This window comes from Hetaerina americana, unplaced genomic scaffold, assembly GCF_022747635.1.
Source record: "Hetaerina americana unplaced genomic scaffold, ioHetAmer1.1.p SCAF_16, whole genome shotgun sequence".
Lineage (NCBI taxonomy): Eukaryota > Metazoa > Arthropoda > Insecta > Odonata > Calopterygidae > Hetaerina > Hetaerina americana.
In genome coordinates, this window is record NW_027286719.1 from 8,035,309 (window position 1) to 8,062,167 (window position 26,859).

At 40.7% G+C, this 26,859-nt stretch overlaps 1 protein-coding gene across 1 annotated transcript in view; it reads left to right on the plus strand.

The window, feature by feature from the left end:
- The window catches only part of LOC139687065 (cytosolic carboxypeptidase 6), a 1,035,710-nt gene that overhangs the window by 948,435 nt on the left and 60,416 nt on the right, over positions 1 to 26,859 (plus strand). Inside the window, exon 9 of the mRNA XM_071584170.1 lies at positions 23,642 to 23,733. Within this exon, the coding sequence (XP_071440271.1) occupies positions 23,642 to 23,733 (92 nt within the window). The remainder of the gene's footprint in view (positions 1 to 23,641; positions 23,734 to 26,859) is intronic.

The following is a 26,859-nucleotide window of genomic DNA, read 5'->3' on the forward strand; positions in this document are numbered from 1 at the left end:
TTAAATACCCTTGCACACCAATTATTAAACGCATTAGCCTTTTCCTTATCGTCAACGATTAGTGTTCCGTCCTCTTTTTTTAAAGCTATTATGTTTTCCCTGTTGTCTTTCCTTCTCCGGAGGTACTTGCATAATTTACTTCATCTACATCTACATACATCTCCATAACACCCCTAGCCCCCCTAGACTCTGCCTAGGGTAAGGTATCAGCGGTCGGGAAGGGAGGGAACCGTTATATTAGGCAGTTTCAATGTCCGGCGTATAATGAATCCGCCGCGCCGCTGAGTCCAACAGGAGGGAGGTGTTGGATTCTTGTCGTCCTGGTGTATACCAGGCGGCGGGTTACCCCAGGCGACGCTGGCGGTGAAGGCGGCCGTCAGTAATACGGGTTGCTCCAAGCTACGCATTGAGGCTCATGTCGGGACAAACGACGCCTCGGAACGTGGATCTGAAGAGATCCTGCGCTCCTTTAAGGAGATGCACTCGGAGGTGAAACGAGTCGAGGCAGAGTTGAAGGTCCCAATTAAATTAAGTATATGTAGTATTGTGCCGCGTGTAGACCGCGAAAGGCTCGTTTGGAGCCGCATTGAGGGTTTAAATCAGAGATTGCTGGGATTTTCCGGGGAATTAGAGCGGACTTCGTTGATCTGAGGCCTGTCATCTCATCGTGTCGGGTACCCCTTAATCGCTCCGGGGTCCATTATACTGCCGAAGCATCGCAGTTGGTAGCGCGTAGGTTACACGAACACGTTTCGAGGGTTAAGCATAGCTGGTAGGCAAGAGCGTGGGTCATATATTGGGATAAATAAAGTAGAAGCCAGCGCTTTTTGTCAAATAAGATCAGGTAATGCCCCTAAAATCCCCCAAAAAATTGAACAAACAAAAACTTGTGTTAAAATAACATAAAACCCATGTAAATTTAATAAAAATGGTGCCTCTAATTTCATAGCAGATAGCAATGCAAGTGAATGTAATTCTTTTGTCTCTGTTAACCCCGAATCGACTCAAAACAGTTTTCTTAGCGTACATAAAACCGAAAAACAAGAAGTAATGGGCCAAATTAAAATTATAATATTAAACTGCCGTAGCATTAAAAACAAAATATCAGGCGTTGAACATATTTTTGTCAGTACAAACGCAGACATAGTAGTTGGCACGGAAAGTTGGCTCACGGGAGATATAGCAAACAATGAGGTTTTTCCAAACGGTTTCACAATTTACAGAGGGGACAGACCAAATAGATTGGGTTGGGAATATTTATTGCAGTGAAGTCACATCTTAGTAGCCAACGATATGAATGCGATGTAGGTGACAAAGCAAGCGTTTGGTGCAACATTAAGAACTACAATGGCAGGAACCTATTCGTGTGTTCATTTTATAGACCCCCAGATTCTAACACAGATGTCCTACACTAGCTCGACGAACAAATATCCACTATCAGCAGCAGACATACGAGGGTCATCCGGAAAGTAGTACCCGTTCGTGCCGCATGAAGTGCTGACGACGCGAGTAGCCGCTGGACGAGGTCAGATAGCTTCAGTGGCTTGTCTGCCTTCTCTGAGCCAAGTTGCGTGACGCTAGCATTGCCTGTGTTGTTTCTGTGATTGTTTACAATGTTTAAAAAAATTGAGAACGCCGCCAGTTGTGAAGTGAGGGCAGTGATTAAATTCCTCAATGCAAGAAACGTTCGCCCATGTGATATTCATCGCCAATTAAAGGAGGTGTATGGAGACAATGTAATGGACGAGTCGTCTGTTCGGCGGTGGTGTCGCAACTTCAACATGGGGAGGGGGAACACACACGACGATGAGCGTTCGGGGAGACCGTCTGTCATTACAGACCAACTGGTGAGCTCAGTTGACGAATTCGTGAGGAACGATCGGCGCGTCACAATTGATGACATCTGTGAGCATTTTCCCAATGTTTCTCGAACAATTGTTCATGAAATTGTTAAACACCATCTGCATTATGCAAAAATTTTTGCAAGATGGGTCCCTCGCGTATCTCAATGAGCTGGCGGCGAAGGACTATGCAGCAGGAATACAGAAACTTGTCACACGTTATGACAAATGCCTTAATTTGCTTGGAGATTATGTTGAGAAGTAGTTTAAAGTATCCTCTTTCAAATAAAATTTTTTATGTTTGTTAATATTTACTTTTGTGTCTTTATTTCACGAACGGGTACTACTTTCCGGATGACCCTCGTAGCAACAGTATTATTATAATCGCTGGTGACACAAATCTACCGTCAATTGCTTGGAACACGTACTGCGTAGGAAAATCTATTATAGGCATTGCCCCATTTTTACATATTGTTTTTCTAAAATCGATAGATTTAGGCTCATTGCCTCGTGACTGGATGCTAGCCCATATAACTCCCATCTATAAAGGCGGCGATAGGGATAAACCAACCAATTGCCGACCCAATTCTTTAGCATCGATCTCTTGTAAAATATTGGAACACACTAATATTGACACTAACATTATGAGATTTCTTAATAGTAGGAAAATACTAATCCATAATCAGCACGGATTTAGGGAAAGCAGATCTTGCGAAATACAACTTGGTCTCTTCATTCACGATATACTTAGATCGGGAGAAAACAACACACACATTCCTGTATTTCAAAAAAGCCTTCGACAAAGGCCCACACAATAGACTGTTACATAAACTTAAATACTATGGAATCAATGAGAAAATTATTAATTGGATTAGAGACTTCTTGTCAAACCGCAAACAAATAGTAGTCATAGATGGGTTGTGCTCAACGGAGAGAGATGTAACTTCGGGCGTCCCCCAGGGAAGTGTAATAGGGCCTCTTCTGTTCTTAATATACATTAATGACTTAAGCACACACGTTGGTAGCAATCTGAGGTTATTTGCAGACGACACGGTGGTATACAGGGAAATAAGGAGCCAACTAGATCGAGAGCTACTCTCTAGAGACTTAGCTAATATCTCGGAATGGTGCAATAAATGGGGATTAACACTTAATATAGATAAATGCGCAGTTTTTAAATTTTGGAACAAAGGAAGCGAGAAACAGGATATTAACTACGAAATAGAGGGTTCAGTAATGACTACGGCCGATCAAGTTAAATATTTGGGGGTTGTTCTAACACCACGCCTTTCATGGGGAGCACATATCAGGACAATATGCGGATAATTTTTAAAGAAACTTGGCTTCATAAAACGGGTGGCGGGGAAATGTAATGAAAAAGTTAAAGAGAGGTGTTATTTTGCTCTAGTTAGACCTCATTTGAAATATGCCGCAAGTATTTGGGATCCGTGGGAGAAAATTTGGCAAAAAAATTAGATAAAGTCCAGAGAAAATCCGCTAGATTTGTTAAAAATTGTTATGATAAGAACACAAGTGTGACAGATCTCTTAGGGGATTTAGTCTGGGAACCACTTGAAGTGCGGAGAGAACAAGCGAGGCTTAGACTTTTAGAAAGGTTCAGAACAAACGAGTTTAACTATGACACTGAAGGGATTATAATGGCCCCACACTACTGAGGTAGATCAGACCACAAAGATAAACTAAGGGAGATATATTCCAGTACAGATAGGTAGAAATACTCATTCTTTCCACGAAAAATCAAAAATCAAAATAGTAAGAAACCGAAGTCACTTTAGAAATATTAAAAACATTGAATTTACCAGTCGGAGCAAAGTCAAACACTGCAAAGCTGTTAGGTATACATTCAGGTGCATGTGTATGTAAGATGTAGATTGAGTGTTTGCATGTGTGGGGTGTAAGTGTTCTCGCATGAATGTATGCCATGTTTTCTTTGTGGATGTATGAATTTGTGGTTCTTGCATGCGATTTTTTTTCTTTTCTAAATTACGGGTGGTGTCCTAACACCCTCCGCCACACGCCCTTGCGGTGGCTTGCGGGGTATTAAGTAGATGTGGATGTATTGCCCAATTTTTCCACTCTTATCCCCGGAAAACACTGAACGCCTCCATTGATACTTTCGCTACAATCTCTGACGAAACGTATAATGGAATCACTAAATATTTTCACTTTAGTTGGCCCTGGATCACCAAGAGACGTCCCCTCCCTTGACACTATGACCTCCCTCATCGGGAGCACTTCCCTCTTCGGTCTCAAATTCATCCAATCCTTCCTCCCATCTCCTCGCTTCTTTGGCTGCTCTCTCCGTAGGATGCTTTCCCGTATTCCTCCAGCCCGATCGGCATCCGCGTCACATGAGCTTGTTTCACATCTGGTCCGCCTTAAATCTTCCGGTTTCCTCTTATCACACCTTCCTACAAAGTGGAGATTATCTTCGACTTGCTGTTTCTCCCGCCGCGTCATCTCTGCTAATGATGCTTTTAGTTCCTCATTTTCATCGGAGAGGCTGGAAATTGTCTTACGAGCAATGTGTAAATCCGCTTGCAGCTTTTCAATTACCTCCTCTTTTTCTTATAAACCTCTTCGATACATGTACGAAAGTACATTTTTTATCAGGTGAAAATATTTGAGCATGGAGATTGAAATTGGTGGGAAAGTCATAACATCCATTTTTGTCTGTGTACGTATGTTCAAGCTTTATTTTGTCAGTCAGCCCAAGGGTGGCAAACACTGTTGATTGCATTGGTATCCCAGTTTAATAGACATGGAAAAAAAATCAGGGTAAACAAAACAAAGGTTAAATGGTTTTCGAGAAAGAGAATGGCTAAATTAAATATTGAAATATTTTTTAATATTTAAATATTGACAGTTTTACAACTTGGAAATCTTTTGCGCCGAATGATGAAATTATGAGTACATGGGACATAAAAAGATGAATTAAATTAAGCAAGGATGCATCCACTTGAAGGAAGAATGTTGTTGACAGTGACGAGTAGGGATGCTAAGAGTTGGCTCTTTGTAAATTTAAAATGAAGCGTTGGTTAGTATGGTACGGAAACATGGAAGTCGAAACAAGACGACAGACGTAGATTGAAAGCTCTGGCAAAATGCTAAATGAGCAGAAATAAAAGCATATGATTGGCGATGGGATGCTGAAAACTGGAATGGAGAGTAGAATATAGACAAGCAAGGAAGGGGTACGATTAGGATAGGGACGAAATGAAGAGAGGGAGCAAATATGTGGAATAGAAGAGGGACTAACTCCAGGTTCGGATGTCAGGTTATGTTTTGTTAGGAGAGGCAACGAATCTATTGATGTACCGTTTTGTAGAAGGTGTGCGTTCAAAACTACGTAGCTTTACCATTGTATGAACAATAACAGATTAAACTAGTTTCTAAGGTATATCATTTTGCTATCCCCTTCAATGGATCCAAGGTGCCTTAATGCAAATGAAAGGAGGAAAGAATAGAATAAAATAATACAGAAGTTAGACAGCTATGCAACTTTCAACCAGGATATTTCTACTTAGTCTAAGATGAGACAATGTAGAGCGAAGAGCACAAGGAGTGAGTATCAAATGAATTAAAGTTAAACGTGGAATAAATTAACTTGTCCACTTCGAAGGTGATATCAAAGAGGCAACAGAGGATTCAGAGTGTTTGCAGGTATCAATGAACGCAATTAAGCTTAATAATATGCTTTGGTCGCCAGCAGAATACTTAATTAAATTGTTAGCATGGGGAAGAGAAGTGTTCGGCAAGTTTTGTGTCAAGAAGAGAGAACTTACGATAAGTCATATCTTTCATTTTATTTGCATCGACTGGAAGAAGCTCGATTCATATTAAGCGAAGAATTGCTCGAGTTAAGAGCGGATAAACCATGCAGACGCAGCTGTCAGGCTGAAAAATGTTCTACATCTACATCTAAATAGTACCCCGCAAGCCGCCGGAAGGGCGTGTGGCGGGGAGGTGTTGGGTCACCACCCGTAAAAAGGAACAATACCACATGCAAAACAACAATGTGGAAAATTACACTCACAGCAGCGCAAACACTCATGCAACAATCCCTTCATCCAACACTCATGCAAACACATATACCGCAAAACGACAAAAAACTGCACCCCAGGGTGCAGCACGAAAGCCATACTACTACACGCAAGCCTGGACACAACAAGCAAGAATTAAAAGCACCACTACCACATGAACATGCCCCACAAAACACTCTACCCCCAAGGAGACTCTAAAAGGCAGGGAATGCGACCCAACGCTTGCAGGGAGCAGGAATTTTCCCCCGCGGAGAGGGACGAGGGATTGAAAGGGAGACTTAAAAACAGATGAACAGAACACGAATGAGGGCATTCGGAAAGAATGTGTTATTATAACTAAACAGACAAGGTTAGTGGAAGACCATGCATATAAGTAGAACTTATTATTCCCTAGACGCTGAGGGTGGCAAGTTGAATTTTTGCTATCTATAACCCTGCAGTTGCTATCCCGTTGTGTCCGTGGGAAAAAGGAGTCCTTGAGTCGGCTAGTTCTGGCATCTATTGCCCGAATTTTATATGCATGATCCAAGCGACCAATGTATGTAGGAGTTCGAATAATTTGCGATACATTGGTGCTGAAACATGCGGATCTGAATTTATTTAATAATTTCAATCTTGCATTGAATCGTATCTCTTCTAATGATTCCCACCCCAACCTAATGAGCATTTCGGTGATGCTTTGCGTTTTATCGTAAGAATTTTTTACAAAACGGGCTGCCCGGCGTTGGACCTTCTCAATTTACCGAAGGAGGCCTTTTTCACTCGGATCCCACCCGCTGCATGCGTATTCTAAATGAGACCTTACAAGAGCGTGGTAACAACGTTCCTTGATCTTCGAGTCACTTTTGCCGACAATGCGTCTAATAAATCACAATTTTTTATATGCTTGACCGCAGACTTAACGTATGTGAGTCCCCCAAGTTAAGTCTTTTTTGAATATAACGCCTAGGTATTTTACCATATCAACTACTGCTAGCTAACTCCAGCTAATTTGTAAGCGAATCCCGTTGATCTTTTAAAGAAATTTACCACTGAACATTTATTATAATTTAGTCTCAATCCCCAGTTAGAACACCATTTAGTAATAATGTTAAGCTTAGAAGCAGAACAATTACGTGGAAACATTCCCTGGAAGTGAGGTCTTATACATGGATATGTGGCGAGAGCCATTGTGAAAAGAGACTAATGAAGAACCAGCGACGTCGAAACTTGGTGCTGGGAGGGCGTAGTCGGCGCCGGGTTTCGAAAACTGGCTGACCTTTAAAGCCGAATGGGCAGAGGGTATAAGTAAAGAAGAGTTGGACAAAGGTTAGGAGAACAAAATATAACATAAAGCATGAGGTGGGAGAGAAGAACCAGATGGAGTGATCACATCTTGTGCCATATTGAATTTTTAGGACCGAATTCAGAAGGGAAGGAAAGGCGGAACGAGAAAGATCAAGGGACAATTATGTAGGACAATCAAAGAAGAATTTTTGGCGGAAACCTTTCAGGAATAAAGGTAACTAGAAATAGCATGGCAATAAACCAAACTTTGCACCGAAATACTGAGTATGACTTACAGCCGTACTGAATTATTCATGTATGCCACCGATATTCGGGGGGTTTCTGCATTCTACAAAAAAAATGAAAAGAAGGACATTTTCCAGTATCTACTTCACTGATTTTTTCCACTGTGTAAAATATTAAGCATAAAAATAAGAACCCATCACTAAAGACATCTTTTAATCTTTATGTTGCAATGCTAATTATTTCCCGCTAAGTTTATGCTGCCGACCATGTGTCAATATTCAATGATATTTAGTTCCTTTGAAGCAACGTTTTCATACTTAACATGTGTTGTTGGCCAGTTCGCATGATTTATCATAACTGCTACCCTTTGAATTTGCAACAGATATTTTTCAATTCCAGAAATCTGTGCATTATTTAAATTTGGAGGAAGGAAAATCAAAGGTAAATATACAACCAGAATTCAATAGACAGAGAGAAAATAAATAATATGATTACATCCTGAAAGGTTTTGCACATTTAACTTTCCTCTGGTCTTCCAAACCTATTAAAATATTTTCAAATGTAGTGCTCCGAGAAGGGGGATACCAGGGTCTCAAGTTTTGCACATTCATAACCGACGCTATCTCTTTTCCATCAATAATCGACCGAGACAAATTAAGATCTGATTCGAAGAATAATAGTAAGACCGATTTGCGCACCTGACAGCATTTATAGATCGTAAGCACTTGGGCATCATTTTCTTTACTTGCTCTTTAAGTTCAACCTTCATTTACTCCAATTGGATGGCATCTTGTTTTAAAACTCACTGCCAATAAAAACCACTGAAAGTAAGTAATTAACGGCCTCAACCTGTCTACCTTAATCTCTCAATCTTCCACTCGTTTTGCTTTTCAGAATAATTAAAGTGACCCACCTCCACTCTCCACCTAATGCCACCAGTCAATCTAAATTAATTGCCCCTTACATGGATACCCAGCGACGCGTACTTTTACGCTTCCATTGATGACCTCTCTTGCAGCGTATGGATTCTATCCTCCTCCAGCACCACGGTCATCAGTAGGAACAATCAAAAGATTGTAAATACTGGGTAGGCAGTTAGCGCAAAATTGCGCTACCATAGCACATATTCTATTATGGGCTATAATGAATGATCAATGGGAGTAAAGGCTCACTTCGTTTCCTTTTAATCAAATATTGAGGTGTTCAAAGAACTCATGAAATTTGCTCATTTCTACTTTCAAATGCATTATGTACTTAGTTAAGAACTTAAAGAATGCTTAAAATATTCTAATATTGATTAATACATTCTATGTATCTAAACTCCAACATAATATTGGTCTTAAAAAATGTACTCAATTTCTAAAAAACTGTACGCATTCTTTGTTAAATAATTGCTTGATTGGAAATTCTATGCGTTCACAAAATGAAAAGTAATTCGATGTGCTTTTTATGACAAAAATTGGAGAAAAATATCTAGAGTAGATATTATTTCGTGGTAAAATTATTTAGGCCGGTTAATGCACATATACTGTGAATATTGAATCCAACAGAAATTATTTTATATCATGCATATTTCTATAGATTATGTAATATTAAGAGAGATTAATTAAAAATAGCAATTTTCCACAAAAATAAAATTTAATGCGACCGGTTTCAATGTTACTACATCATCATCAGGTGACAGTTAAACCTCAGAGTCCAGTATATATATGATTGAAGGCAAGTAAGGGGAGGGTGGAGGAAAAGAGGGGAAGAGGGGGGAAGGTGGAAGGCAGCATGGGTGGGGGGGGAGAGGGATGGGGAAGACAAGGTGCAAAGACCCAAAGACAAAGGGGTGTCTCGTTGAGGGTGTCTCTTTGAGGGACCACCCTCAACGAGACACCCCCCTCCATTCGGCCACGACGCGCTCTCCGGACTCCTAGGGTCTTTGCACCTTGTCTTCCCCAACCCTCTCCCCCCCCACTCACATAGTCACCCATGCTGCCTTCCCCCTCTTCCCCTCTTTTCCTCCACCCTCCCCTTACTTGCCTTCAATCATATATATATATACTGGACTCTGAGGTTTAACTGTCACCTGATGATGATGTAGTAACATTGAAACCGGTCGCATTAAATTTTATTTTTGTGGAAAATTGCTATTTTTAATTAATCATGATATTCCACCATATCACGCCTGAAACGTCTCTTTTTATTAAGAGAGATATCCTCACCGATATCCGGCTACTATAAATCACCAACTGAATATTTTCAAATATTCTGTGGTAACATTATTTGGTAATTTCATGTATGTTGAATGAAATTACGCGTCCTAGAGATGAGATGGAAGATAATGTGGCAGAAGGTTGTTGACAATGGTGTGATATGACCATTATGATAACTATTCAAGACGCGTGCCAGGCGCCTTAGGGACATAAATTTTTCCATGGGTGATTTTGGAGAATAGTTTGGAGCTTTTAAAGGAAGATTGGGGTTTATCAAATATTCAATCTATATTCCTTTCAGAACTGTAAATTTTTTTGCTTTAAGGCTGTGCTTGATTGGTGACGGGCAGAAAAATGAATATACGAATCTATCGGCGTATGAAATTATTCAGTTGGTTTGCTACGTCTGTCGACATATTTTAGCGCATTGATTGCTCCCTCAGTGTCATTTATAAATCATAATCTTTTAGTTTGATAGCCTGCCAAATTTCCTGATGACCTCAATGGACCCCGCAGAGTTTTCAGTGACCTTACTGGAAGAAATATAAAACATATGTTTTTCAAAAAAATTTAGGATTTTCTTTGAATGTTATCAAGTTTCTCAAATAACAGTTAATTGAAACCAAATAATTCATTTTTATTCACTATTTCTTTTACCTGTTTGAAGTATTTTCTAGAGCCAGAAACCTGCTAAATCAATTTTTTTATCTGTGTTTTACTCAATATAGTTTTGGTAAAATTAATTAAGATGCATGCTTTGTCATAAAAGTAAAATTTGACGCTCATTCCGTTTGTTGATTATGGGTAATTACGATAAACCCATTACGAAATTTTCAGTTAGCACATGTCACCTAAAGCCGCATTGCTTTACGAAGAGGGGACAAATAGATTTTCTCCAACCATGAGCATTAACTGCTTGTAAAGAGTGCCTTAATACGAGCAGTTCCGAAATGTGCATGGTGCAATCACTTACCGCGGAGGGAAATACCACTTTAATCCTAACAATGACATGCACTTGGCGCTCGAAAAACGTGCATTTCGCTTCATCAATTGGCCGAAAAGCTATTTGCAAAAAACCAAACCCGGGCACCCGAAGGCTTTCTCCGTTCTCTGGCGTAGGGTGGGTTCCATGGTTACTTTGAATGTGATCCCCTTCTGCTATAGTAGGAAGCCGTATATGGAAGGATCCTTAAACCTTAGATCAAGGAGTTTCTCCATGCTTTGTGAGAAAGAGGCCTGTCCCACAGGATGATGGGGCGTAAAAAGCGACTCAAAGAGGTATCAGAAGACAGAGACTTCTCGAGGAATAAGCCCAGAAAGAAATCCCTTGGCGAAAAAGGAGCTCGAAATCAACCTACTGAGGAGCTCCTTTTTCTAACGGTGAACATACTCTCATGTAATTATTGATATGCATCCACATTATAAATATACAGATAAAATGGAGTAAATTCACAACGATTCTTTCAAATTTCATCTACAAGCAATAATTTCCATGCAATGACAATAGATCATAGTTCAAAATAATTTACTACTTCATAAATCAGTCCTTAAATTTCATTAAAAATTAGGCCTAAAAAATCTCCTCTCTTGAGTAGGTGCCGATAGGCCGAAGAGTGTTTCCCATGCCCCCAGATGGAAAGGGTGCACCGATGAAAGAAAGAGCAGCTCCACTGTGAGTAAGAGCCGCAAGGCCAAGGGCCATAATCCCTGGAAACAGGCACCGATCTCATCTCACGCCGATCAGTAGGCTCACTGCAGCCGGAGCACTTGTGCGGGGTGTCGAACTCGGGCCCTCCTTCTTACCCACCAGTGGCGTTCGCGCCTGGCCCCCAAGGTTGTCCTTTCCCATTAAGCAGGGAAGAGGACTGGTCCCTTTTCGCACTACCAGGGTAATGCGAAAGGGTCCACTTCTCAGGGCACTGGGTGGTAGGTAGGGATGAACCCAGGCTCAGCTCTGTTGTGCCAGCCTTATTAATCGGTGGGAATGTCACCGGATTCCTCACAGTTTCCTCTCCCAGACCCTTCCGTCCCTAACGACCGGGGTGAGATGGTAAGAACGCCGGCGAAACATCACGAGAGCGCGGATCAAGGATAAATTCCCATTCCAGCCAACTTTAATAAGATTCACTTCTCCAAAGAATGCAGTATTAAAAAAACAATGGAAAAGCAGCACAAGACCGAGGAAAACTCAAAAAATGAACAACACACAACTGATCAAGGACCAATTAGTACAGATATTGCTTACAACAACGAGCCAGCTAAAGAGTGTTTACCAGGGACGTGATTGCGAGAGTGAATGTGACCAACATACTATATGTGCGATGAACCGCCGGAATACACTGAAGGATTATACTGCCGGCATCCAAGTGCCACGACGCCTTCTTGGCGAACCCAGATTTTAGGCTCTGCTGGTTTCTGAGGGAAACTCGACGGAAAACCTAACTCCGAAACGGATCATTGGCATTAGCCAAAAGCACAAACAGTGGAAGCAGCTGAGAATAACCGGAGAAAGATAAAACAAAAAACTACAAAGAAAACACAGCACGGCTTACCAAAGACTTTGAGAAGAAGAAAGAGAGATTGCTGGGATTTTGCCGGGGAATCGGAGCGGACTTCGTTGATCTGAGGCCCGACCTCTCATCGTGTGGGGTACCCCTTAATCGCTCCGGGGTCCATTATACTGCCGAGGCATCGCCGTTGGTAGCGCGTAGGTTACACGAACACGTTTCGAAGGTTTAGCATAATGGTAGGCAAGAGCCTAGGTCATATATTGGGAAAAATAAAGTAGAATCCAGCGCTTTTTGTCAATTCAGTTCAGGTTATGCCTCTCAAATCCCCAAAAAATTGAACAAACAAACACTTGCGTTAAAACAACATACAACCCACGTAAATTTAATAAAATTGGTGCCTCTAAATACATAACAGATAGCAATGCAAGTGAATGTAATTCTTTTGTCTCTGTTAACCCCGAATCGTCTCAAAACAGTTTTGTTAGCGTACAATAAACCGAAAAACAAGAAGTTATTAGCCGAATTAAAATTGTGACATTAAACTGCCGTAGCATTAGAATTAAAATATCGGATATTGAACGTATTTTTGTCAGTAAAAACGCAGACATAGTAGTTGGAACGGAAAGTTGGCTCACGGGAGACATAGCAAACAATGAGGTTTTTCCAAACGGTTTCATAATTTACAGAAGGGACAGACCAAATAGGTTTGGTGGGGGAGCATTCATTGCAGTAAAGTCACATCTTAGTAGCCAACGATATGAATGCAACGTAGATGACATAGAAAGCGTTTGGTGGAACATTAAGGACTACAACGGCAGAAGCCTATTCGTGTGTTCATTTTATAGACCCCCAGATTCTAACACAGATGTCCTACAAAAGCTCGACGAACAAATATCCACTATCAGCAGCAGACATAGCAACAGCATTACTATAATCGCTGGTGACACAAATCTACCGTCAATTGACTGGGACACGTACTGCGCTGGAAAATCTGCCAAAAACAGAGATTCATGCCAAGAACTCCTTCATATATTTACAAAACACTCCTTAGGACAAATTGTTAAATCACCAACACGGGGCCAAAGCATACTAGACATCTTTGCGACTTCTACACCCGAAATCAGTACTAACATTGAAATAATAGACGGAATCAGTGACCATAAGGCTGTTCTTGTAGAGTTAAAAACTAAGTTCGTCAAAATAAACAAAGAAAAGCGTAAAATATACCAATACAAAAAGGCAAATTTTAACGGACTAAGAGAATATTTAAAGATAAAATTACCAGAATGCAAGACAAAAACACTGACAATCAAAACAGAGAACACTTGGAATTATTTCTTAAATATTTTACGCGAAGGAATGAAGACGTACATCCCGTCCAAACTCAAATGCGACAGTAAGGAACCTAGATAATTCAACGAGGAAGTCAGATCGGCATTAAGAAGGCAAAAAAAGCTACAGTCAAATTTTAAAAAGAGTTTAAAAAGTGACGATATAGTTTATATGAATACATCAAAACAGCAACTAAAAGATTGTCGTAGTTAGACGAAAAGTATTATGCGCACAGCACTACACTCTTTGAAATCTAAATTGCTAAGCGAATATCTTGAGGAAAATCCAAAGTCATTCTGGTCCTATGTTAGGGAAATACAGGGTAAACGTCCAACTGTTCATTCTTTGAAGACGGAGAATGGAGAAATCATTACAGATAGCGTGAAAAAGGAAGATGTTTTAAACCATTTTTTCCAGAGCGTCTACAACAAAAACACAAACGCACCAAACGATTCTCCACACCCACCCGGGGAACACATGAGCGATCTTACACTGACCAAGCAGGGAATAGTACATCTGCTCCGTAATATCAAAGCACAAAAGGCACCTGGTCCGGAAGAAATACCTGCTAGAATATTAAAGGAATTAGCTGAAGACATTGCTCCATTTTTACATATTGTTTTTCTAAAATCGATAGAAGAAGGCTCAGTGCCTCGCGACTGGAAGCTAGCCCATATAACTCCCATCTATAAAGGCGGCGATAGGGATAAACCAACCAATTACCGACCCATTTCTTTAACATCAATCTCTTGTAAAATATTGGAACACATTATTGACACTAACATTATGAGATTTTTTAATAGTAGGAAAATACTTATCCACAACCAGCACGGATTTAGGAAAAGCAGATCTTGCGAAACACAACTTAGTCTCTTCATTCACGATATACTTAGATCGGGAGAAAACAACACACACATTCCTGGATTTCAAAAAAGCCTTCGACAAAGGCCCACACAATAAACTGTAACATAAACTTAAATGCTATGAAATCAATTACAAAATTATTAATTGGATTAGAGACTTCTTGTCTAACCGTAAACAAATTGTACTCATAGATGGGTTGTGCTCAACGGATAGAGATGTAACTTCGGGCGTCCCCCAGGGAAGTGTAATAGGGCCTCTTCTGTTCTTAATATACATTAATGACTTAAGCACACACGTTTCTAGCAATCTGAGGTTATTTGCTGACGACAAGGTGGTGTACAGGAAAATAAGGAGCCAACTAGATCGCGAGCTACTCTCTAGAGACTTAGACAATATCTCGGAATGGTGCAATAAATGGGGATTAACACTTAATATAGATATATAAGCAGTTTTGAAATTTTGGAATAAAGAAAGTGAGGAACAGGATATAAACTACAAAATAGAGGGTTCAGTATTGACTACGGCAAATCAAGTTTAATATTTGGGGGTTGTTCTAACAGCACGCCTTTCATGGGGAGCACCTTTCAGGACAATATGCAGATCAGCTTTAAAGAAATTTGGCTTCATAAAACGGGTGGTGGGGAAATGTAATGAAAAAGTTACAGAGAGGTGGTATGAATCCATGCTGGTTTCCGGGAATTACCGTCGCGTAGGTTAGTCGGTTGACAACTGTTTCGCCCCCAGTCCTGGAGGCGTCTTCAGGTCGAAGTCATGTGCGTTGCGTTTTGGCCGCTATATATAGGAGACGCTGGCTGGCCGGGAGCTCTCTGATTGGCTCTTTCTTGACGGCGAGTGGGAATCACCCTTTTCCAAGTGGAGGTCAGGGTGTAGCCGTCCTCACGGTTGAAATTGTATGGATTTTTTATTATTTCCACCGCTTCTCTGATGAGTCGCGGAAAATATCGCCTTTCTCTTGCCAGCACTCTAGTCTGGTCGAACTTTATAGAGTGTCCAGGTTCCGACCACGCATGTTCGGCGATTGCCGAAAGTCGGAATTGTTTCTTATCAGTGGCTCTTTGGTGCTCCTTGGTCCTGCATCTGATGGACCTCCCTGTTTGACCGATATATGACTTCCCCCACGTGCACTTTATCTCATATACACCTTCGTGCATGAGATCGGGGATTTTGTCCTTTGGCTTAGATATTATGTCGCTGATTTTTCTGGCTGTGGAGAACCTATTGGTTATGTTGTGTTTCCGTAGTAGCTTGCTTATCTTCTCAGGCGTTCCGGCGACATAGGGGATGGTAGCATATGCCGCTGGTTTTTCTTTTCCAGGTTTCTCCTCGTTCTGTTCCTTTACCCGAATCCCCTCTTTCGTCAACTCCATTTCCTTTGTGACGGTCCTTTTTCGGACCATGTGTTCTGGGTATGTGCACTAGTGTATTTACTAGCGAGCTCTTATGGGCGGGATGGTGGTGTGATCGCGCATCCAAGTACCGGTCGGTGTGGGTTTTCTTTCGGTATACCGCATGACCAAGGCTGCCATCCGGTGTTTTGGTCACTAACACATCTAAGAAAGGGAGAACACCATTCTGCTCAGTTTCCATGGTAAATTGTATGGCAGGATGTTGCTGATTGAGGTGTTTCAGGAACAGCTCTAATTCTTCTTTCCCGTGTGGCCAGATGACAAAGGTATCATCGACATAGCGGATCCAAAGAGATGGTTTCTTCGGATAGGTCTCTATTGCATTCTTCTCAAAATTCTCCATGAAAATGTCAGCTACCACAGTATCGATCGATATAGTGGTGATCCCATGGCCGCACCTTCCTTCTGCTGAAAGTACTTATCATTCCAAAGGAAGTATGAATTCTTGAGTCAGAATTCTGCGAGGTCCGGTAAATCCTTTGGTAATCCTTCCGAGGTGAGCTCTTTGATTAGTACTATTGAGTCATCAATGGGAGTATTCGTGAAAAGAGAGATTACGTCAAAGCTCACCAGCACGTCCCGTTCCTTAACTTTGATATTCTTGATGGTGCAAATGAATCTCACACGGGAAAGAAGAATTAGAGCTGTTCCTGAAACACCTCAATCAGCAACATCCTGCCATACAATTTACCATGGAAACTGAGCAGAATGGTGTTCTCCCTTTCTTCGATGTGTTAGTGACCAAAAAACCGGATGGCAGCCTTGGCCATGCGGTATACCGAAAGCAGGAGGATAGACGCAGATTGCAGGCTTTTGAAATGTGGGTATGGAGAAGAATGGAGAAGGTGAAATGGACAGAGAAGAAAATAAATGAGGAAGTACTTATGGTGGGCGTAGTAGGTATGGTGGGCGAAGAGGGGGGTTTGTTTGGAGAAATTCTATGGAGCCAGGGAAAGTGGATGATGGGGGTGTTGACCGGTAGTGTGATGTTGAACACTGTGGCAGAGGGGAGAATGTTGGGCAAACGAGGAAAGGGAAGGAACATGATAGGGATGACGTTTCCGCGCCGTACATAGCTAGGCTCCATATCAAAGTTTTTACGAGTCTTTTCTTAATATCCTTACTCAACGTCCCTCTCATCAACTCCCTCCTCCTCGTGCAAGCCTCTTTGCCTACCGCAATTCTTCTCCTAACGTCCGTATCACTTTGACCGCGTTGGTCCAAAACACTTCCGAGATACGTAAACTGTTCTACATCTACATCTACATAATACCCCGCAAGCCTCCGCAAGGGCGTGTGGCGGGGGGTGTTAGGTCACCAACCGTAAAAAGGAAAAATATCTGTTCTACTATATATATATAAACTGTTCTACCTGCTCTAGTTTTTGCCCTCCCATTTTAATGCTTAGCTTAGCCTTTTTCTTTCTAGAAAATCGCATAATCTTTCTTTCATTAATATTTATTCTCATCCCATACCTGTCGCACTGAATTTCCAATTCACTGAGCAATGCTTGCAACCCCTTGGCTGACTGACAAACTAAAGCTTGGCCATCAGCAAAACTAACTGCTTTTACGAATTCCCCGCCCACTTTCATTCCTACCTCCAGTTCTTCCCATGCCTCTTTAATCATTTCCTCTGCATACAGGTTGAACAGCAACAGTGATAATGGGCAACCCTGCCTTACACCTCTTCCTAACACTGCTCATCCGGACTCCCCGTTCCCAACTCGCACCTCAGCCGTCTGAGACATGTACAGGTTGCGGATTAGCCTCATTTCCCTCCAATCTATTCATATTTTCTGCAATATACTCATTAGTTTTTCCCAATTCACTCTATCAAAGTTTTTTCGTAATCTACGAAACAGGCAAATAACTCCTGGTTGTACTCCATATTCCTCTCGATTGGTGAGATCATTACTGGAATGGCATCACGCGTACCTCTCGCTTTCCTAAACCAAAACTGATCATCCCCGAAGTAAACATTTGCCCTGATCTCAATCCTTTTGTTTATGATTCTAAGAACAACTCTAGCTGCGTTGGATATCAAACTTATCGTACTGTAGTCCTCACAAGATGTAGACTTTACCTTTTTCGGAATAGGAACCAAAATTGATCTCACAAAGTCTTCCGGTCAGATTCCTTCTTCATAGATACTACGAATCAGCCCATATAGCCTTTTCCTCCGACATTTTCCTAAATATTTCAATAGTTCCGCAGGAATGTTATCCACCCCCACGGCCTTATTTAGCTTCATCTTCCTTAATGCCCTTTCTGTCTCATTGTCGAGTATGCCTGGACCTAAGCTATCTTCCTCTACGTCATGTTCCTTTTCAATGTCTTACTTTGTCGGTCTAAGTGCTGTGAAGCGCAGCGATTTCACTCTTCCTCTGCAGACTTTCCATATCCTTGTACTGCGCCTGCGCCGACCACCATGCTTCTTTCGCTTTATTTGTTTCCCGCCTCAATTTATTGTTTAATTCCTTGCACTTCATTTTGCCTGATTCTGTATTTACATTCTTCCATTTCCTCCTCTCACCCATCTTTGTAATCATCTAATCCGTGATCCATGGTTTCCTTGTCCGTTTTGCATAAACGGTTCCAATGGTGTATTTTGCGGCTTTCGACAACCCTTTCTTGATACTTTCCCATTTTTCTTCGATAGTACTTTATCTTTAGCTCTTTATCATCCTCCATGATTGACTCTACAGCCTGTTGGTACTCCTTCCTTTTCAAACCATTTAATGCTTCTACATTCCATTTTCGAGCTCGCCGCCCCTGCCTTATCTTTTTGAAACGGACGCTACATTTCATAACAACTAAACTGTGGTCAGAGCCCGCATCCGCTCCCGGGAACCTGTGCGAATTTATCACACTGTTCCTTAACCTTTGTCTAACCAGGATATAATCTAGCTGATGCCTTTCTGAGTCACCTGGCATTTTCCATGTATGCCTGCGTCTTTTGTGGTGTCTAAACCAAGTGTTGGTGATGACAAGCCCCTGTCTCCTGCAGAACTCAACTGCTTTCTCCCCGCGGTCATTCCTCGTGCCTAAACCGTAGTCCCCCACGGCATCACCATCTCTACTTCGCCTACCGTCGCATTCCAATCCCCCATCACTATCAAATGTATCCCCGCGGGAACACACGCGATTATGTCCTCTAACTGAGATTATATCCTATCGACCTTTCTTCCTTATGGTTTCTCGGTGGCATGTATACCTGAATAATAACCAAATTCGTCGGTTCTGCTTTTATCTCTACTAGTAATATTCTATCCGTTACCTGCTGTATGTTGATTACGATTCTTTCTACCTCTTCATTTAATACTATGGCAACCCCTCGTTGGCTCTCGTCCCCACCGTTGTATATTTTTCTACTATATACTGATCACTACAGTAATTCCCGCTATCCTTCCATCTCACCTCGCATTGACCTAAAATACCTATTTTCCCCCTTTCCATCTCTCGCTTGGTATTCTGCAGTTTACCTGTCCTCATCATTGTCCTAACATTCCACGTTCTTATTCTAACTGATGTGGTCTTCTTCTTCTGTGTCTTCTGCCCTGCTGCTGCCGGTTTTTCCCCGCAAGGGTTTCGTGGGATGAGGAAGCCTTTAGATATGCAAAGACTCAAGGCTAGATTAAACTGAATACAAAGATGTTAAGCGTGTGATTTTGCTTCCGACATTGGAGATATAATCAGGACCCCTGATTACATTGGCAAGGCCGAAAATTGTCGCGAAATTAGAGAGATTGTCGAACCGATAGATTCAAGTATTCGTTTTTCCCGCGCACTATCCGCGAAAACAATTAAAGGGGAAACACCTAAGAATATAACGGGTACATGCTGTCGAAAACAGGGGTTCACACGATTAAATTCCAACAACACTATCCAAGTCTGGCGTCCTAATGCTCCCCACCGAACGCCCTGGAGCCAGTTGGGGTGTAGATGAATGCATATTAAGTATTTGAATACGTGAATTGCCCGTCCGGGGAATGCGTATAATACTAGCCGGTAATCAGTGTCTGAATTGCATGTGTGCCTGCCCAATTTCAACGTATTTTCTTGTTCTCTTTGTGTAGGCAAAGGAATGAATATCTGCTAACCATGATAGCTCGTAATATATGTAGGCATGTTGCATGATGGGTGTTAGGTCGCCCCCTTTCCACGCGGTTTTTGGTGGATCGCGGGGTGCCAGGTGCACGAGGTAATGGAGTGAATGTAGGCACGTCCAGGTAGAATGGCTGGTGAGCCACCGCCCACCCTGCCACGCGTCCTAGCGACGGCTTGCGGGGTCTTGTGTACATCTAGATGCATTAACGCCAGGCTGTGATACTCTTTGTTGGCACGATACCTCAAAAACTATAAACGAACGAAATTTTATGTTGATTGCTTTCATTAAGACCAGATAAAATGATTAAACGTGGGCCAAACCGACTTACTTATGTTTTGGTATTTTTCAGATGATAGGGACACAATCCAGAAAAAAACATTTTCAAGAACAGTAGACCCAAGAACTATTTTCATACTCTTGTCAAAGCTTATTTGATTGTTCCTGGCAAGTACGCCAAATCCAATCCTGTTGTTTACCCTAACTATTCCATTCTGGAAAACTGCAGCGAAAATAGCGTGCTCGTTAAAAGTGGCCGTTAACCACTCTGAGACCTCTAAATCTGAACCGCTTCCCATTCCGATCGGGGGCGAAAATTCGCAGAGCTCCTCCCCAACAGGTCAAGGTGGCAGGAAATTTCAAACAATTTGTTACCCACAAGAAAAAAATGTAAATCTTTGTTTACATGCGAGTGTTTAGGGTGTTTCGCTCAATTTAATTATGATCACAAGAAACACACTGTCACCTAGCTCAATCTAGAAAATAAGAAGATTCCTAAATTAATCTGCTGTTGAAAGAAATACATGCATTGATTTAAACTACGTATTTAAGAATTTATTGCTCGAGGAAATAATTTTAAAGACAGATCATCTTTTACACCTACATTATAATTTTATTAGTGGCCACACACAGACAGCGCAGGTTTGTAATGTATTCTGGGACTATGCACTACTGTATTGGTAAGCCTTAACTAATACTTTCAGAAAGCATCCTTAAACCCCATATTAGACAACATGATAGCTCATTTATCAACTGGACCTGTACTCATGAGATGTACACATTCATTAGCTTTTCTATCTCCCTTAATGCAATCCACAATGCCCAGTGTTTTCCTCCCTATGCCTAGACTTATCTGGGTTGTCCCAGAGTCTTCAGCAACCCACAGCAACGCAACATCTCCTGCACCCACTTGTGCTGTCTTCTTCGATATTTTGCAAAATTCTTTCTCTTTTCCTCTGGCATACCTGGAACTTCACCGTAGCTCAGTCCATTGTTTACATTCTTTTCCATACTCATACATCATTCTGCGAGGCTGTGAACAACCTAGGGATTTAGCTGAATGAAAATCTATCGTGGTCTTCTCTAGTAAACAAGATCAGCACAACAGCACATAAATCACTATATCCTCTGCTCAAATTCAAATACGTCATCCCCACATTCGTGAAAAAACACTTAGTATCTACGCTAATCTTACCGCTTTTATACTACGCCCATGTAGTTTACTTAGATTCACCAGATGAATTATCGTTAAAACTTTAGCGTTTTCTCAATTCATGCATTTGATTCATATTTACTCAACATATATCTGATCACATTACAAACTTAATTAATACATTCTCTTGTTTAAAGCTTAGTGACAGATGTAAACTTCATGCACGATCTCTGCTTAGTCAAATTCTGAACACGAATAATCCTCACTACTTGTTGCAATATTTCAAACCACTAGACCAGATTCATAAAACAAATACACGAGGGAATGAAATCCTGGTTAGACCGCAGCATCGAACGGTTATCTACTATATATCATTAACTGTTACTGCTTGCCGCGAGTGGAACAAATGAGTCCAGCCTTGAGGGAAGTTCCTTCAATTGCATCAGTTTAAAGAACCCTACATAAAACTCCTAAAATCACAGCAGAATTGCAAATAAAACACTTCAGGGGCTCACGATCATTTCATTTTCACACAAGTATTACTCAGAAATATTCACTTCATATATTAATCTTACATCTTAAACTTTCACTTCTAGTAATGGTTTATTCCTAATTTTTTAAAAGTATCACTTAATCGAGTCGTAGTAATATTTCTTTTACATTTCTTTCTTCAATATTTCTTACTTCTATATTCTTAACTATTAATTTCATTTTAAATTTATTTTTCCTCACATTTATTCAAAGACGTCAGTTTTCCTTTTGTTGCTTCTCTTATTTTTCATGCATTGATTAATTTTTTTTATATTTTTTTTTAATTTGGTAAATGATAACATCAGCATTATTTATTTGTAGGTTTTCGCAGATTTTTCACACTTCCCTTCATGTTTGGGTGTTTTCCTACAGTGGGTTTTTTGGTCAAGAGCAAAAGCCTTATTCCTCAGGTCTTTCCCACAGTTATATAAATTTTTCTACACTCTTTGTACTCATGCATATTTATTATAAATCGATTGCCATGATCGAGTTCTTTTTTATAAAATTAACACTCTAAAATAACTATATTATCATTGAATGCGTTTGACGATGGGTTCGATGGAAGAAGGGATTGCCACAGTCTCAATACCGCCCGAATGAAGCCCAATTACTATTATGTATCGAAGTTCTCCAACCTATGCTTACCCTTCTTCCTCACCGGTCAAGTTATGAACCACATAAAACTACGCCCTTTATTTTATCTTCATTGCATCTTTACTTAGGGAGCCTGACATTAACTCCCATCTTTTTGTAAAGGGTCCTCTACGTAGCACAATTCATCTACGCATAACCACACAACTCTGCCGAACCTCATCCTAAACATTTCTCATATAAATTAATTGTTTTACCCGTTCTAGTTCATTTTCAAAGCTTTAATTGCTGTCTTAGCATGTCCATTTCTCTGGAATCACATTACCTTCGTTTTTCAATTGTTAATTCTCACCCCATGTTCACCACACCTTCTCTGCTCTGCGCTTAGAAACAATTGTAACCCTTTCCTCTGAGTGCCTACCTTACGCTTGATCACAACTATTAAATTAAACTAAACGAAAAGTATTTAAATAAAAATAGGAACTATTTAAATCAATCATTAAATAGTTCCTCATCTACTTCCATTCCAACCTCCAGCCCTTCCCACGCCTATCTTTTCGATTCCACCGCATATACATTGAAATGGATAGTTTACGATGGACAGCTCTCTCGCTCCCCAGCCCCTCTCCCCATTCTTCATTCGTACCCTCGGTGCCTTTGAAATATGAGACATACACAGATGTCGAATGATTTCAATCATAATATTTAATCCCGAACTTAATATTCAATTTTTATTCCCTTATTATATCTTTCATTTATTTCAAAGGTGACGGTCAACAAACTGGATAAGGTACTAGCGAATTATATTTTAGATAAATTCTCATGACTTTGATTATTGAAAACCAAGGATTTATTTTGATAATATTTATAACCAGGATTTATTTTGATAATTTACGGCTCATGTGTTATGTATAATACACGAATAAACTCATTTCTCAGGTGAAAATAATTCACCCTGTTTATCTTTATCTGATTTGGTAGTCTTTTTTAGATTGGTTGGCAAATAAGGGCAAATATTTCTCCATTTTAATATAAACACTCCCGCTCCACTGTCACATTTGTACATGATTGTGCGTTGAGTGGAAGTCTCCATTTTCTCTCATGGTAAGTATTTGTTTGTGCTGTTTAGGTGTCAATTACAATATTAAGCTTTGAGGGTGTAATGTCCACAGTGATACAACTTAGGACTACCAGGAAATGCCTGATTTATTTCTAATTGTTTATTGCAGGACATCGAGCTGGATTTTGTGCTTGATATTCATGCACACTCGAATCTACAAGGTGTCTTCATTTATGGAAATACTTATGATGACGTTTACAGGTACTTATGACCCATTTTATAATGATATTACCCATGGTGTATTTGTGCGGCGATTCAGACCATAAATGTTTCATCACTGTTTGTTATTTTAGAAATAGACTAATATCTCCCATTAAACTACATTCTGCAACCACAAAGCAAGTTCTTATGTGCCTTCATAGAGAATACGGAGCAAACCTTTTGTTCCTAGTATTGGTCTGCCTAATACTGCACGGTAATTAACGCTTATTGCCGTCTGGTGTTTGTATTTTTCATAATATGCGTGATTTTGAACGGTATATGAAATTGAAGGGTGCGTGATTATGGACGGAGTGTGGTGTTGTATGTACTCGTACGGTGATGGTAAAGGTGCGCTCGATAATCTTTAAGTGTCGTTGTGTAAGAGAGTATTTTTTCTCCTATCTGTTCTTCTTGCGCGTGTATGTATGTGTTTTGTAGGAGTGATCATTAATCAGTTGACCGTTGCCACAAGGACAATTGCGAAATTGCAACGATAAATTCTTAAATGAATAAAAAAATATGAATGCTGTTGATAAACAGTAGCTTGTTCAAAATTGTCTTTCTGGCATAAAATTTTTCCAGATATGTTAAGGTAAATTTTCAATAATTATGTTTTAAAACATAGGAATATCAAGATTAAAAATTTGTATCTAATTTTCTTGGATTTGGATTTCAATTTGGATCTAAGGGAGATCAGTTTTGAGAAAGGGCATTAATCAATTGCAAAGTGTAAAAACTAACTTTTTAATGTCCGTTTTCATACTAACATTGGTCACTGAACATTTAGATCCAGCGTGAAATACAGAACAGGAAAACGTTCATCAGAGAAAATGAAACCTCAAAAAGAATGAATAGAAAATGAAAAGCGAATGAATTGAAAATGTGGTCAAAGAATAAGTGGGCAACATTAACGTTTGCCAATCTACTTTCTGCACATTTAATTCTTCAAGTAGCATATTTTCAAGGAGAAAATAAAAGTGAACACAATTCTATTTTATAATACAATACAATCCATTGAGAGTTGATGCATCAATTGATGACATTTGAGTATTTCCCTCCATTGAAATTCAACACTCGTTACTGCAGCGTGGACTTCCAGTTTCCACACAAATTTTGCCTAAATGTTTCCAGAATTTTGCGTTCAATAAATAATTTCACCGACCCTTAATATTTCTGAAAATTATGAGCAGTGAGAATTGAATGATGCCCTCTCGTGACCTCTTTGGATGCCTCTATATGGCTCATGAGCCATCTGCATCATACCGTGGTCATCATTTAGCCTCCATTACGATTGCACTCATCCAAAGCCTGATGTAACACTGAGTAAATGGAATGTATAAGCTAGTCAAGAACGCATATATAGTTGGAGCGTAGTTAACACGCATACTCGGAGAGAGATCGGATGGCATTCGTATCCTCCCGCTCTGGACTCAATGGTCTGAAAGCCGAAGAACGATATTGAAGTGAAATACTCCGTAATGCATTAAATATTGCTCTGCTTAGCTCAGTATGTCGCATGAATAAACTTAAATAGTGTATCAACGAATAATTACAATGAGCTTGAAGGGGGGTTTGAGGGTGGAGTAGAAGCGAGAGATTGAGGAAACTGAGTGGGGCATGACTTTCAGATTGTTACCTATCAAGCTGATCCTACGTTAAATATTTTCCACCTAGTGAAATAGAATCATATTTCAGAGGCAACATACGCGAAAGAGAATACAGCTCTTTAGCAACGGGTGCTACGACGTTTTTGTCACATGCTCCGTTCTTGAAGTTTTCCTGAAAACTGGGAAGTCGATTCTGCTGTGGTCCATACAAATAGTACACATAAAAGAAACTGTACACTGTTGCAAAATGAATTCAAAGATTAAAGAGGGCATCTGTCTTTCGATTTCGGTCCATACCGAAAAAAAAATATCCACCTACCGAAACCAACAATCAATGCATCGTTTGTAGCGTGAACTCAAATGGAAAAGTTCCTGTTCCGAATCGACCATAAAAAGATCTGCAAAGAGCGGAGACAGGAGGGACCCAATCGCTAGGCCTTCCATCTATTGGTAATAGTCGCCGTTGGAGATGGAGTTGTACTCTGTGCACGCTTTGAGGAGAGCGAGGAATTCGTCCAGATTTAGCGCCTAAACGTTTACCGTCACTTTCACAGCCTCTGGGACACAGGAACGCTAATGAAGAAGCTGGTGACGTCGAAAGAGACGAGCACGCGCTTGGAAGGTGGAGGTTGACTGAGGCATATTTGTCGATAAATGCTTAGACGCCGTGTTTGGGATTGAAGCCGGTTAATTTATGATGGGTGAACTGAGTGCGGACGCGAACCTCCTTCGTGGCGACACGACACCATACCACGGGTCTAATGGGGACTCCGGGTTTGCGGGTTTTCGGGAGCCCAAAAACCGGCGGGATGTGGATTCATAAGAATAAATTTGTACGCATCCTCTAATTTCATTACTCTGGAGGTCGAGTTAAGAGAGGTATTCATTATTTCCAGGAACATTTTGGTGGGGCCTCTGGGGAGTCTCTTAATCGAGTCATTCAAAATTACGTCGTTGCACTCATTTACATAGTGCACTCTTTCCGTCATTACCACGGAGTTCCCTTTGTCAGTTTGTTGTGTATGATGCTTTTGGTGTTGTTCACTACTTTCAAATCTCTATGGTTGGTTGCAGGTTTGTCATTACATCTACATCCACATAATACCCCGCAATGGCGTGTGGCGGGGGGTGTTGAGTCACTTAAGTCAAGGGAACTAAATCACATGCAACATCAACACATACATGCCAACTTATACCCACAGTGGCGTGTAAATTCATACAAAATTCCTTTCATTGAACACGCATGCAAGCACATATACTATTATCTATCAAACAATTGCTGTTTAGAACGGAGGATTGCTCCCGGGGCAACTGATTTTTGGACAAGGTCTTTTTTACCTCGGGCCGCTTAGCAGCCAGTAACCAAATTCTTACATTCACTCTAATGGAGAGGGAGGCTCGGGATATATGTATTCGAGGTATATATAACTGTAACGTCATTTCCCTAAGTTCCTCTCAGTTCCTCCCCCATTCAAAAACACGTGCACGATCGGAAAAAATGCGGTAGTTTTTACACAAA